Source organism: Antechinus flavipes, chromosome 2, assembly GCF_016432865.1.
Source record: "Antechinus flavipes isolate AdamAnt ecotype Samford, QLD, Australia chromosome 2, AdamAnt_v2, whole genome shotgun sequence".
NCBI classification, from domain to species: domain Eukaryota; kingdom Metazoa; phylum Chordata; class Mammalia; order Dasyuromorphia; family Dasyuridae; genus Antechinus; species Antechinus flavipes.
In genome coordinates this window covers 258,243,850-258,256,845 of record NC_067399.1, presented here as the reverse complement: position 1 = coordinate 258,256,845, position 12,996 = coordinate 258,243,850, and the positions used below count along the sequence as shown (strand labels likewise).

General features: G+C 32.4%; 1 protein-coding gene across 9 annotated transcripts in view; it reads left to right on the top strand.

Moving 5' to 3' along the window:
- Nucleotides 1–12,996, top strand: part of EHMT1 (euchromatic histone lysine methyltransferase 1) — a 281,129-nt gene that overhangs the window by 142,833 nt on the left and 125,300 nt on the right. For 6 of the 9 annotated variants that reach the window (XM_051976841.1, XM_051976843.1, XM_051976844.1 and 3 more), the window contains 4 exons: nucleotides 387–567; nucleotides 9,279–9,436; nucleotides 9,830–10,018; nucleotides 11,660–11,740. In XM_051976841.1, coding sequence (XP_051832801.1) covers nucleotides 387–567; nucleotides 9,279–9,436; nucleotides 9,830–10,018; nucleotides 11,660–11,740 — 609 coding nt within the window. The remainder of the gene's footprint in view (nucleotides 1–386; nucleotides 568–9,278; nucleotides 9,437–9,829; nucleotides 10,019–11,659; nucleotides 11,741–12,996) is intronic. The other 3 variants (XM_051976845.1, XM_051976839.1, XM_051976840.1) reach the window with 2 other exon arrangements.

The following is a 12,996-nucleotide window of genomic DNA, read 5'->3' as shown; positions in this document are numbered from 1 at the left end:
AGGTGATTTAAAAACAGAAGAAACAAACCAAAAAACTAGCATAGTATGATTCAGGTCATTATTATGAATTTTTTGTTAAAATGCTTCCCTCTGCCCGTCCCCCTCTCTCCCCAAGCTTGCTTTTTAAAAACTCTTTAGAGTAATACTTTCTTAATACTTATGTCTTTTTAAAATTATCATCTTAGGGTTATACTTAGAATACTTTTGTCATTGTTCATATGACACATTAGCAGGTTCTTAGGCAAATTAGTCTTGTCTTCTTTAAATACAAACTATTTTCAGTTGAGGGGAGTGTGAGGAAAAACTAAAAACAAATTTTGATTGAGAATGTTATTTTAGTGACAACTTCTTTGCACTCTTAGTCATTAATTCTCTTTGTTTTGAAGCATGCAACCAGTAAGGACCCCAGAGAAGTTCGAGATTCTAGAGATCATAAAGAATCAAAGGAGGAAAGCAACAAAAATGTTACGGAGTTTGGAAAACAGCAGCTTTTGCCCCCTCTATCATCCCTTCATCAGTCGCTACCTCAGAACCAATGCTACATGGCCACCACAAAGTCACAGACAGGTAAAGAGGGAACTCCTAACAACAACCCTTTCTTCCTTGAAATCTGTTGATTGATGTATAAAATCTTTTTTTTGGTAGAGTACAAGAGCCACAAAGAATGCTTGGCTTTTCCAGTCCTTGTATTGACTCTCAATTATATTTACCCATGAGATCTTTTATAAGATTTTTTTTTTTTAATGCTTTATAGGAACTTGCTGAAAACATTCTTTTCCTTCACTAAATTCTTGTCTTAATAAATTAACTAAGATTTCCTGTCTTTTAATACTTCTTGTTTTTAATCTTAAAGGTTTCCAGTCTTAAAATGTAGTGAAATAGCACTATTTTGGAGTAAAAACTTGGCTATATATTTTCAAAGAAGTACAGTTTATAAGGTAGTTTGGAGAGAAACCCTGGAGTAGGGAGTTTGAACTACAAACCCATCTCTACCGTGCTTCGTGAATTTGGATCAAAATCTTCCCTTTCCTGAATTTCACTATCCTTCTCTTTAAAATGAGGGCATGGGATTGCTGTTGTTCTTTCCAGCTCTGGTTCTTATTTTTTCTTTGTCTTTGAAGTACACACAAAAACTCTTAAGTCACAAAGTTCATTGAGATTGTGACTAATGAGGTCATCAGAAGACTTTTTGTTTCAGTGAGTAAATGACTGATTTTGTGTTAGTCTGTGAATATTTATATGAATATAAATACTTCTTTAAAAACATAAGGGTTCATGAAAAATATATCTTTAAGGATTTTAAACTTCTGTTTTATCAGCTCTTTTACATTAGTACTTTGTGATATGTGTAAAGAAACAAATTTATCAGAAATAAACTTCAATTCCAATTCAGTCTTAATAGATTCCAATTTAATGAAAGTTTTAGTTTTTATTATTTTATATAACTAACATACATTGACTACACGATACAAGGTGTTGCTATTCTAGAGGCTATCTAGGAGACAAAAAAGTATAGGGCTTGATCCCTGCTTTTAAGGAACTTCTAATATAGTTAAACAGAGTGCCTTGTAAGTATTTGTAGAGTTAGTTTAATACTGCTGTAACATTTGTTGTATTTTATTTAAGAGTAGCTAAATCTAATTTGGCATTGCCAATTGATTTTTCTCATAGCATACAATATTCTTTACCCTTCTGAATTGCGTTTTTCTCATCTACAAAATAGGGAATATAGTGAACATTGTAGCAGAAAGAGTACTAAATTTGGAGTCAGAAACCTTGAATTCTATCTTAACTCTCCTCTTTATTAGCTGTATGGTTTTGGGCAAGTCATATAACTTCTTTAAGATTCAATTTTATTTGTCAAGTAAGGGATAGGATTCAATAATCTTTAAGATCCTTTTCAGCTTTATATTCTGTAGCATTTCTTCTGTTTATAATTTAAATTCTTGCCTTTGGCCATATGATCAAACTTTGACTGTTGCTAGAGCACCCATGTTGATTTTCTGTTCTCCTGATAATGAGTGAGTTAGTATCAAATATAGTCGTAGTTAAATTATCTCAGTGTTAAGTGGGTGAACAAATTAATAAAAAAAATTATGTTATTAGTATCTTTCACTGAAAATAGCAGATGTCATTCTAGTTTATAGGCAAAGCCCTTATGGATACCTTACTGGTTCAGAAGTGGAGGTCAAGAAAATATTTTTTCATTTTCTTTTTCTGATCATTCCTATCTAGTATTGTTAAAAAGAAACAGTTTTCTATCTGTTAAAAATTTCTTAAGTTTTATCAGTTCAATTCAACCAACATTATTCAATATCTGCTTTGTAAAACTTTGTGTTAGGAGTTAGGGAAGATGGAAATATATATAATATATCATACTTGCCCCTCATTGGGATTATATTTTAAATCCAAAAACATGATCAGGGTTCTAAACAGCCATGTACAGAGCCCAACTACCCTAGTTAATTTGCTGTTAGATTCTAAATCTGTATTCTAAAACACATAGTTCTATCAGATTGTTAATGTTCAAAGTGTAATAAAAGTGATAGAAAAATCAGCTTTTATTACAGCCAATTATGGTAGGTTACCATTTTCTGATATATGAGATATTTTCATCTCCAGTTCAGTCTTGCATTGCTTGAATTGACCATGACACATGACCAATGTAAAGGTATATTTTATCCAGTTTATCTTAAAAAGTTTTGTTACTGGATGAGAATCAGATCATTAAATGAATATATATTAAACTGTGTCTTAAAGTGTCAGCTCATTGGTATTTGAAGAATGACAGATCATGCTAATTAAGATTCTTAGCATATGATGAACTTGTATTGATAAAATTATCTGATAATACTTTATATCGAAAAGGTATGTCTAATTTCGGTTCATACTAATATTGGTCTGTTATTTTAAAAGAAAATAGAAACGATTTTACTTGGCTTTGGTAAAAGTTTCAGTCTGTTAGATATCTGCCCATTGAGTATTGTATATAAACTTCAGGCAATAATTTACCTAGTGCTTAACTGTGAGAAATAACTCTTAGGAACATCCAGTTTCTCTCCTTTTTTAAAAGTTAATGAAAACATTAACTATCTTTTTGATGAGGAAAAATTCACAAGGGGGATTAGTGCTATGCCTTAGACAAGTCATATGCAGATCATTTCTTTTGGCATAAAAGAAAGAGGAAGATTACAGGGGATATAGAAGGACTGGATCTTCTGGTTTACTTAAAGACTAGAAAGATAAATTTTTAAAAGATTTTTCCTTTAAAGCAATACTAGAACCTGCTATCTCTTGAAACACTCCTTATCTCTCCTTTCTTTTGCAGCCAATCTCCCGGTGGTGAAGAAGGGGAGGGAATTGTTTATGCTTTTTGCTCACAACTTTTTGTATATTAGCTTCTGACTTTGTATCACTCTTCTGAAACTTTTGTCTCCAAAATTATTAGCACTCTTAAATGCCAGTTCATATGGCCTTTTGTTTGTCTGCTCTTACTTTTTCTGTGTTGCATGACAAATCTTGGATGTGTTCTTCTGGGATTTCATGACATTGTTCTCTGCTAGTTTTCTTCCTTGATGATCTGTCTATTCCTTCTGTTCTCGCCTACTGGCTTGTCATGTATGTTATGTCCCTTAACTGTGAGTATTCCTCAGAGCTTTCTCCCTGGCCGTTTTCTTTTTCTAGGCTGCATTTTTAGAATCTCATAGTTCCCATGGGTTTAATTATCATCTCATACAGATAATAATTGCTTACATTTGTATAGTGCTTACTTTGTGCCAGGCACTGAGCTACAAATAATTTACAGATCTGGATGTCCAATCCCATTCTCTTAACTGAGTTTCATTTTTCCCTCACCAATAGCCTTTTGAACATTTCAAATTGGATATTATCCCAGAGACATCTCAAATTCAATAGATCCACAACAGAACTTACCCTTCTTTCCTTTAATCACTCTTCTTCCAAATTTATGTTTATTGAAGCTGCTGTTGTTTTATTGTCTTTGAATTTTATAATCTCAGCTTTATTCTTGGTCATTCATCTTCACTGACCCTACATATCTAATCATTTGCTAGTTTTTATCATTTCTTTCTGTGAAGCATCTCACATCTAACTCATTTCTCTCTACTTAATTCAGCCATCACTTTCATTTGGGCCATCATTTATTCTTTCCTAGATTACTTTAACAGCCACTCCCAACTTCAAAGGTCTCCCCACTACATTCTGTCCTTTACAGAGTTTGCTACAATGATTTTCCTTAATCCACAGATCTGTCGATGTCACTCACTTCCCCTATTCAAAAAACTCCTGTGGTATCCTTGGGCTTCTAGAATCAAATTAAAATTCCTGTTTAGGATTTTTTTTTTTTTAAGCCTTTTACAACTCTTCTACTACCCTATTTCACCTTCAGTACTTTATAGTCCTGCCAAATTATTCTCCATCTCCTGCCTTTGTACCTTTGTATAGGCTGCAGTGTCCTGTTTCCTTGCTCTGACCCCTTATATCTGGAATATAATCCCTGTTGTCCTCTCTTGCTTAAGAGGAACCGGTTTGTCTCTTCCTTCAAGGCTCAGTTTAAACACCATCTTTTACTAAAAACTTTCCTGATTCTACTGATTGTTAGTGTTCCCCTACCCAAAACTCCCCATAATTCTTTTATTTAATTTCTTCCTATTTCTTTGTATTTATTCTCTTCATATTTATTCTGCATTGATTTATTTGTACTTGTCATTTCCTCATTAGAATATAATTTTTGTGGATATAGATAATGAATTTATATCAGGGTGTAGCACAATGCTTGATTAATTGATTGGTTGAGTGTATACTCTTCTAATAGTTGCTACTACAGGAATCATGAACTTAGGAACGTTCTTGTCTAGATATGTATTCATATCTTGACAGATGTGTATACAGAGTCATTTTAACTATTTTATTTACAGAGGAATGGTGTCTGTCACACAGTACACTCATATATTTGTTGATTATTACCAAAAGGAATGTTTTGATATATGAAATAGGTATAATGCAGCTAGCAATCACTCAGTAACTCCATCTATGATGATAATGAAAAAGAGAATTCAAATGCAATAAAACTCTGTTTCTTTGAAACTAGGTTGCTCTTTATCTAAGTCATACCATTTTTGTGTTTGATTTTTACATTTATTCACACTTGTCCCACATTATTCTTTTTCATGCCCTTTTTATAAGTCCTTCATAGAGAATCTTTTCAAGTATTTTTCTAGTACAATTATCTAAATTTACAAGCTAATCTAGCCTTTTTGGTTAGATCTTTTCTAACATTCTTCTTTCTCCTACTCCGTGCAAATCCTCCAACTTTTGCAAGCTAGTGGTGGAACAAAAACTCTATAATTTTTCTAAATCTTAGGTTTTAAGAATTACTGATTTTCAGCATGGAAGAAATATTAGGAACTTTGTATCATCTATAACAAAAGATGGTGAAAGCACTCAGAACTTAATTTTTCTGGTTGGTACCATTGTGTAGAGTGGTAAAGTTGAAAGGACATTGGATTTTGAGGCTTAGAATCCAGTTAAATTTCAGTTCCTGTTATATATTGTTTGTGAACTTTGAGTTTAATTAGCTAGAATTTAATTTGTCAGTTAACTTTAATATCCTTATCTATAAATTTAGGTGGTTAACTTGATGATCATTGAGGTTTCTGTGATTCAAAATTTTATCAAATATTGCCTGAATCATAGATCAAGGTTTTTGGAATTACTTTTTGGGAATTTAAATTTGCCAACATTAATCATATCAAACATGGATTACATTAATATCCATTAGTGTAATGTTACATTATACCATATTAACAATTTCTTTCCCTGGAACCATTTCCATATTAGCCAAATATCATACTAAAGTGTAAAAAACAGTGATTGTTACCTTACTGCTTTTGACTATGTCTTATCCTAGGTTAATTCAACAAGAAATGAGTGAGTATACATTTTGATGAGCACATGAGAGGTGTTTGAATAAAATGTTTACTATTTTAGTGACATCTAGATTTCTTTATAAAGAAAATTTGACAGTAAATAATATGGAATATAAATCAAGCAACAGTTTATCTGTGTTTTTGAAGAAGTTAGCTTTTAGAATAATGTAAAATTATACATACTATGCTTCTCCTTGGTCTTCCCTATCTTTCAGATGGAGTAATTATATTTATACAGTTTTCTAATATTTCTAAGGTTTAGTAGATTGTGATTTTACATATATAAGTGAAGATCTCAACCTATTCACAATCGTCTCATATTTTCCTTTTCCTTGTTCTTTCATAAATTCTTAATAGAGGGTCTTTTTAATTGATCCAAAACTTTCCTCTAGATTTTTTCCCAAAAAAATATTTCTTCATAGAAACAACATTCTGATTGTTTCTCTGTCATTTCTTGCTCTGTATAATTGGTTCACTTTTTCAATTTGTTTTTTTCCCTTGATGATATTTTACAACACTCTTTGAGCATATCATAGTTAATAAATATGCTGTGTAGCCTACTTAAGTTCTTAATGTGTCCTTTGGTTCTTTGGAAATTTTTATTTGTCAGAGTTGGTAGTGTTCCATGGTTTGCAATCATATGTAATTAGTGAAAGTGTGATGGTGGTGGTGGTGTGTATGTGTGTGTAGAAACATTTTGGGATTCTTAAAATTACTCTGTAGTTTTCTAAATTCAAAACTCTTATTTGATTCTAGGCCTAGGACATTTTCTGTTTGTAAATCTTATCCAAAGTAAATGTATTGATGGACTAATTCATTGGGCTATTCATCCAACTACATATCCAAATAAACATTCTTCATTCTTTGGCATTTTCCTATATGGCTTGTTTGATTAATCACTTTTGAGTAAAAATTAGTGGATTTAATTTTGAGAGCATATAATATTTTGAACCTTGTTGTAGTCAGTTAAATGTCACCTGCATAGCAAAGACCTTCTTCCATTTGAAATCTATATAGATTGTCCTTTAATGACACTAGTAAGTCTTTTTAGAAGATCATTTTCTGGTTGTATAACGTATCCAGGAATCTTCAAATACCCAAACAGATATTATCTTCTTGAAGAACTTAAGTTTGCTTTACTAGTTAGCTAATTTTTTTAATGAAAACTAATAATAAGCAATAATAATTGTATTAAAATTTTGTATTCTCTATACTCTGTCATTCATTTGTCTAGAAAAATATTCTTGACTATAGAAGATTATCTGCAAAAATCTGTTTTGTCTCATATTTTTATTAAAACTACCTGAGATACACATATAGTTCTTTCCCATAATGTAGACATGGAGAGGTGGATATATAGATTGAAAGTTGTTAATATTGTCTTATCTCTTTATCTGTGATTTTAAAAAACACACTATTTCTCCCTCTTTGAAATATTTTGAAAATTGATCTCAGTGCTTTAAAAAATTTCCACTTCATAAGACATACTGTTTACAGATATCTGTGTCTTTATGGGGGTACTGATTGTTATTGATGATGGGAATAGATCATTAGAGAATCACTGGTTAACTTGTACCCCTTTCTGTTATCCTTAAAATTTCATCTAAAAAGGGTCATAAGATGATCTCTTATTTTTTGTTATTTCATGCTGATGCAGATTTATTTTTGCCTCCATTGCTTTTTGCATTTTTAGAAAGCAATTTTCTTAAGCAATTTTCGCTTTTTTAAACTGTTGTTTGTTTTGTTTTTACATATAGGGACATTAGGAAACTACTTTGACTGATACAGATTTATAGCTCTTCTATAATTTAAAATCAGAATCATATGAGCACTGGGAAGTTTCAATAAACTTGTACATTAAAATTTAGCTTCCACCGACTGCTATAGGATTGTTGATTTCAAGCTGGAAGGTATCTTAGAAACTGTCTAGTTCAATTCCTTCATTTTATAAGTGAGGAAACTGAGTCCCAGGGAGATTAGATGACTTCCTCCAAAGCCCCAGAGATAGTAAGAGCCAGTCATTTTGCTTATCAGAGAGACTGAGGATGACTGATTCAGTTCTGAGACTCTAGGTCATATGATTGCTTTACATTGGTTAAACTTTCCTAGGAAGTTTATCAGCAGTGTCATTCACTTTTAGCCTGATCATTTACCTTTATCCATTTCCTGTGTTTCAGAGTCAACAGCTGGATTGAATAATCAAGTTACCTCTTATAATTACATCATGTTTTTCTCAAACCTTTAATTCTTCTTCAAATATTGTGCTGATTTTTAAATACTATATCAATTATATATTCACATACTGTATCAATTATAATCAACTTATAATGAGTTGATGTTCCTATTATACATAGATAGCTTATATAGCAATGATTTCTACATCTATGATATTATTTTTTGATGATGTTTTGTTTTTCCCTTGTCTAGTACTTTCTTGTGTCTTAAAGGAAATAAATTTTGTTATATAGACTAGACATTCCTGAGTAGTCTTTAATTCTCATACTTTCATTTCTAATCCTGAACTATATTTTCCAATTTTTAAAAATTGTTTCCGTCTCTGTACATACTTGTACATTGATGTCACCAAGTATCAAAGTGTATTTAAATTTTCTTTAAGGGTCATGTTTAGTCCTTTGTAAAATTTCTTTGCTAATTTATTCTTTACAATAGATTTTAGTTTGTAATTATTGTCATATTGGGCTTTTTAAGCATTGGGTAATTTTTACTTTTTACTTTTTTAGGCCCCTCCCTCATCATGTGTATAATTGACTAGTAAGCTAGCTGATTTCCCTTCTTCTCACAACACCCACATTTTCCTTTTCTTTACCTCTTCAAGTAGTAATGCAAGATTAAATGAATGAATAAAAGGTAATATTAGGGGGCAAAGCAAAGGAAAAATGATCAGCTTGCTTTTGTCAGGAATGTTTATAATCTACCCATTTTGAAAAAGGATCAAAGCTGTTCATGGATTATGGTATATAGTGTGTTCAGAACCAGCCTGGGAAGGCTACAGTTTTTCTTGGATCTTACTACTGACATGTACGATTTATTTATCCCATTTTAAAGGTAGGTATATAAAGTAAAGAGTTTCTGTTCATCTAGATGCAATTTGTAAACCAAACAAATAAGAATGATATGTAACTGAAAGTTATAATTAGTGGTTTTCTTAAACATTATAACATGTTTAAATAGTATTTCATGATTTTGGTGATCATTCTATTAACTATCACCTACCTTTAAAAAATGTTTGAATAGTATTTCCTTCTTCTCTCTTTCTGTTCTTCCCCTTTTGGCTTTTTTTTTCTTTTTTCTTTTTCTTTTTTTTTTTAGCTTGCTTGCCTTTTGTTTTAGCAGCTGCAGTATCTCGGAAGAAAAAACGGAGAATGGGAACTTACAGCCTGGTTCCTAAGAAAAAGACCAAAGTTTTAAAGCAGAGGACGGTGATTGAGATGTTTAAGAGCATAGCTCATTCTACTGTGGGCACCAAGGTGAGGGTGACGTGTGAAGTACTTGCCTCCTGTGCTTATTGGAAAAACAAAGGGTACTATGTGTCCAGTCTTATCGTGATGAGGGCATCGTGTCAGAACCTCACTGATGATGTTAACTTGTTAAGTTATATGCTTCATGCTGTTCTGTTAGAAAGAGTAGGACACAGAAGACTGTGTCCAGGTGAATCATTTCTTCTTCTATGGATGGCTGATTAAATGATATGACAACTATGTTTTAGTTTTTGATTAAGTGCTATATTTCTGTTCACTCTAGTCTCATTTCTGTGAAGTTTCAGAATTTTCATTTTGTCATGAGGTTGCGGTGGTTGGGTAAAATATTCAGTAATACTGCTTTGAGCCTACTTTGATAATGTTAACCTGCTCATGTTTCAGAGTGAGAAGGATGTAGGTGATAGTAGTCTTCATGTAAATGGAGAGAGTTTGGAGATTGACTCAGAAGAGGATGACTCTGATGACTTGGAAGAAGATGAAGATCATGGATCTGAGCAACCCCCATCATTTCCTGTAGAAGACAGTAGGATCTCTAAAGAGAGCATATCTGAAATTGATCGGGCCCAAAAGGTATTGTGAAACCTTACGGATTACAATTAAAATGTGGAGTACAAATTTGACAGTGTTTGCTGAAAGTTTGTTAGCATGAACTTAGCAGCTTTACTAGGAATAGCTATTATAGGGATATCTCACTGTAGATTTATCTTTTGCCTTAGAGTTGTCTTTTTTCTGCATAACCAGCAAATCAGTAAATCAGCAGGTATTTCTTAAGTTCTTACCTTGTACCCAGACATTGTGCTCAGTGTTGTAGGTACAAAGACATAAATGAAACCTTTCTTGATTGACCTGGTTCACATTCTAAAGAAAAGATGGTATTTTAAATATATACTAGGTAGGATCTCCCTGTTTCTGTATTTCTGAGACGTGATCATAAAGGTGATCAATTGTTTTTGGATTTGGTGAAAATAGTTCATCTGACTGATATTTGTCAATGATTTGGCAACTTAACTGCATATTTTCTGGATAGGTTTGCATAGTCTTCTTTTGTTCTTTATCCCTGAGGGAATTTCAGAGTAGAACTAAATACTTAAGAAATTACTTTGAAAATAAATTTTTAAAATTATATTTTCATTCATTTTTCGTTAGAAAAATGAATTTTGTCTGTGAGTTCTGGATTGTTGAGTTGTGGATTTAAGATTGTTTTCTGTTAGTTTTAAAAATGAATCAGCTGGTAATTCTGATTTGTAACAATCTCCTAATTATCTCTAATTCTTCCTGAATCCTTTCTACTCTGTCTTCCACTTATATGTTAAATTCTTGAAACCTAGATCTGATATTGTCAGTCTCTTGTTCAAGAAGCTTCTGATATAAAATCTAAATTCTGCAGTTTGACACTTATTATCCTGTATAATCTTAACTTTATTCCATATTTCTAGACTGATATCATATAATTCTGCAGGCATTCTACATTCCAGCCAAACTGGCCCTACTTCATAGTCCTGTATGTGAGTCACAGGACCTGAGTTCATTCTCTAGCTGTGCTACTTTTCTTCTTTGTAATCTTATGCAAGACACTTAAATAAGTCTTAGTTTTGCCATCTGTCAAAAAATAAGGTTGGACTAAATGATTTCTAAGATCCCTTTCAATTCTGGATCTGTAGTATCTTATGACATTCCACCTCCCATTTTTGTTCCTTTATACAACTCTCATGCCTGGAATGCTCATATTGGAATCCCTAGCCTTTCTTATGGTTCACCTTATACACCGCTTCTACCACTTCTTACAAGATGTCTTTCTTGATTCCCTCCGTTATTAGTGCTATCCTCATTCCTCCCCATTACTTTGTATTTATTTTATGTACTTTCTGTACCTATTAATTTGTGTACATGCTGTATCATGTTCTTGTTGGGCAAATTCATAGGAAAAGGGGGTATGGGTACACATACTAGCATGTAAAAACTATTAGGTCTTTTGTTACATTAATGTCTTTTATTCTTTAAGAGTAACATTCCTTTTAGTTTAGCTTATCCCTTAGGTGGTGGGAGAATTGGAAGAGAGGGTTGATGTTGAAGCTATAAGAGCTAGTAAGGTTAGTTCATTATCTCCTGACTTTTTCTCATTTCACCTTTCATAGTACTTTGTACATAATAGATGCTTAATGAATTTTGAATTGAACTGAAAATTTTCTCTTGGCTATGTGGCAATTTTAGATGGAAGATGGTGAGTCTGAAGAGGAGCAAGAATCTGGAGAATCTGGGGAGGAAGAAGAAGATGGGGATGAATCTGATTTGGTAAGAGACATAGTATCATATGCTCACCTTTGTAACAGCACTTAGGTAATTCAAAAGAAATGTTATTTCATTAGTGTTGGTAATGATCTCTCAAATGATCATCACTCCTTCATGCCATAATACACTATTTCATTATTTTCTGTGGCCAAAAAATCATCTACATGATTGTTAACTTTCTGGTAGTGAATCTCTGTGCATGTGGTCTGCACCCAGGTCCTTGCCAGACTTTTCGTTGAATCTTTTCCAGCTGGGAGAGTTTGCCAGGTTTTCTTTTATTGATGTTTTTGAGAGCCCATTGTTCCTCTTGTTGAATTGGAAGCAGTGCGGTACTGGATAAAATGTTTGTGTGGAAGATCCTTATTGTTGCTCTCATACATTCAGTACTGGCCAGTAAAGTTCTATTATCTTATGTTCTAACCATTCATTCATGCCTCCTGTTGAATTGCATGTGGGCTTCACCTTTTTTTTCAGTGTAATGAACTTGTGGGATCATGATGGGAGTCACAGAACAGTACATTTCCATTGTGAATAAAGAAGGAAATGCTGCATTGTGACAGCATGGAAAGAATGCGAATTTTCAGGGCATATCCTTGTCTTGCTACTGATTTCTCTGTGACATTGGACAGGTTACTTTCCTTTTCTGAGCCTATTTCCTCATATGAAGTGAAGGTTATATCAGTGGATCTCTGAAGGCCCTGCCAACTCTGAATCTAACATTCTCTCAAGGAGTGGTGGGGAATTTTTGCTGTTCTGAAATTCTAGATTATTATATCTGTAAGAACACATATTATCCTTTCATATGCTAAAATGAACTTTTATTGAGGTGTGGGGAGGCCAAAAAAGAAATTTTAATTCATATTGTTGTTGCTGTTTTTTGTTTTGTTTTTTAAAATTCATATTGTTTTAATAAGGATTTTATAGCTGAAGTAAGGGATGAAATCAAGTACCTAATATAGTTATGCCTTGTATGCAGCATGCACTTAATAATTATTCATTGAATTGCATTAAAATACCCTAATATTGTGAACAAATTGTAATCTTTTCATTAAGGTTTTTTCATTGAACATTCATTTCAACATTAATAAGTAGTGATTTATTTCCCTTCTTTGGAGAAAGAGGAACAAAAATATATGGTTAAAGCTTAATCCATACTTGATATGGAAGCTTATTTTATTCCTTATATGATCTTTTAACTAAAAAAAATTTTATGGTATTAAAATCAATTAAGGTTTTTAAATCATAATTTATGTTGGTTT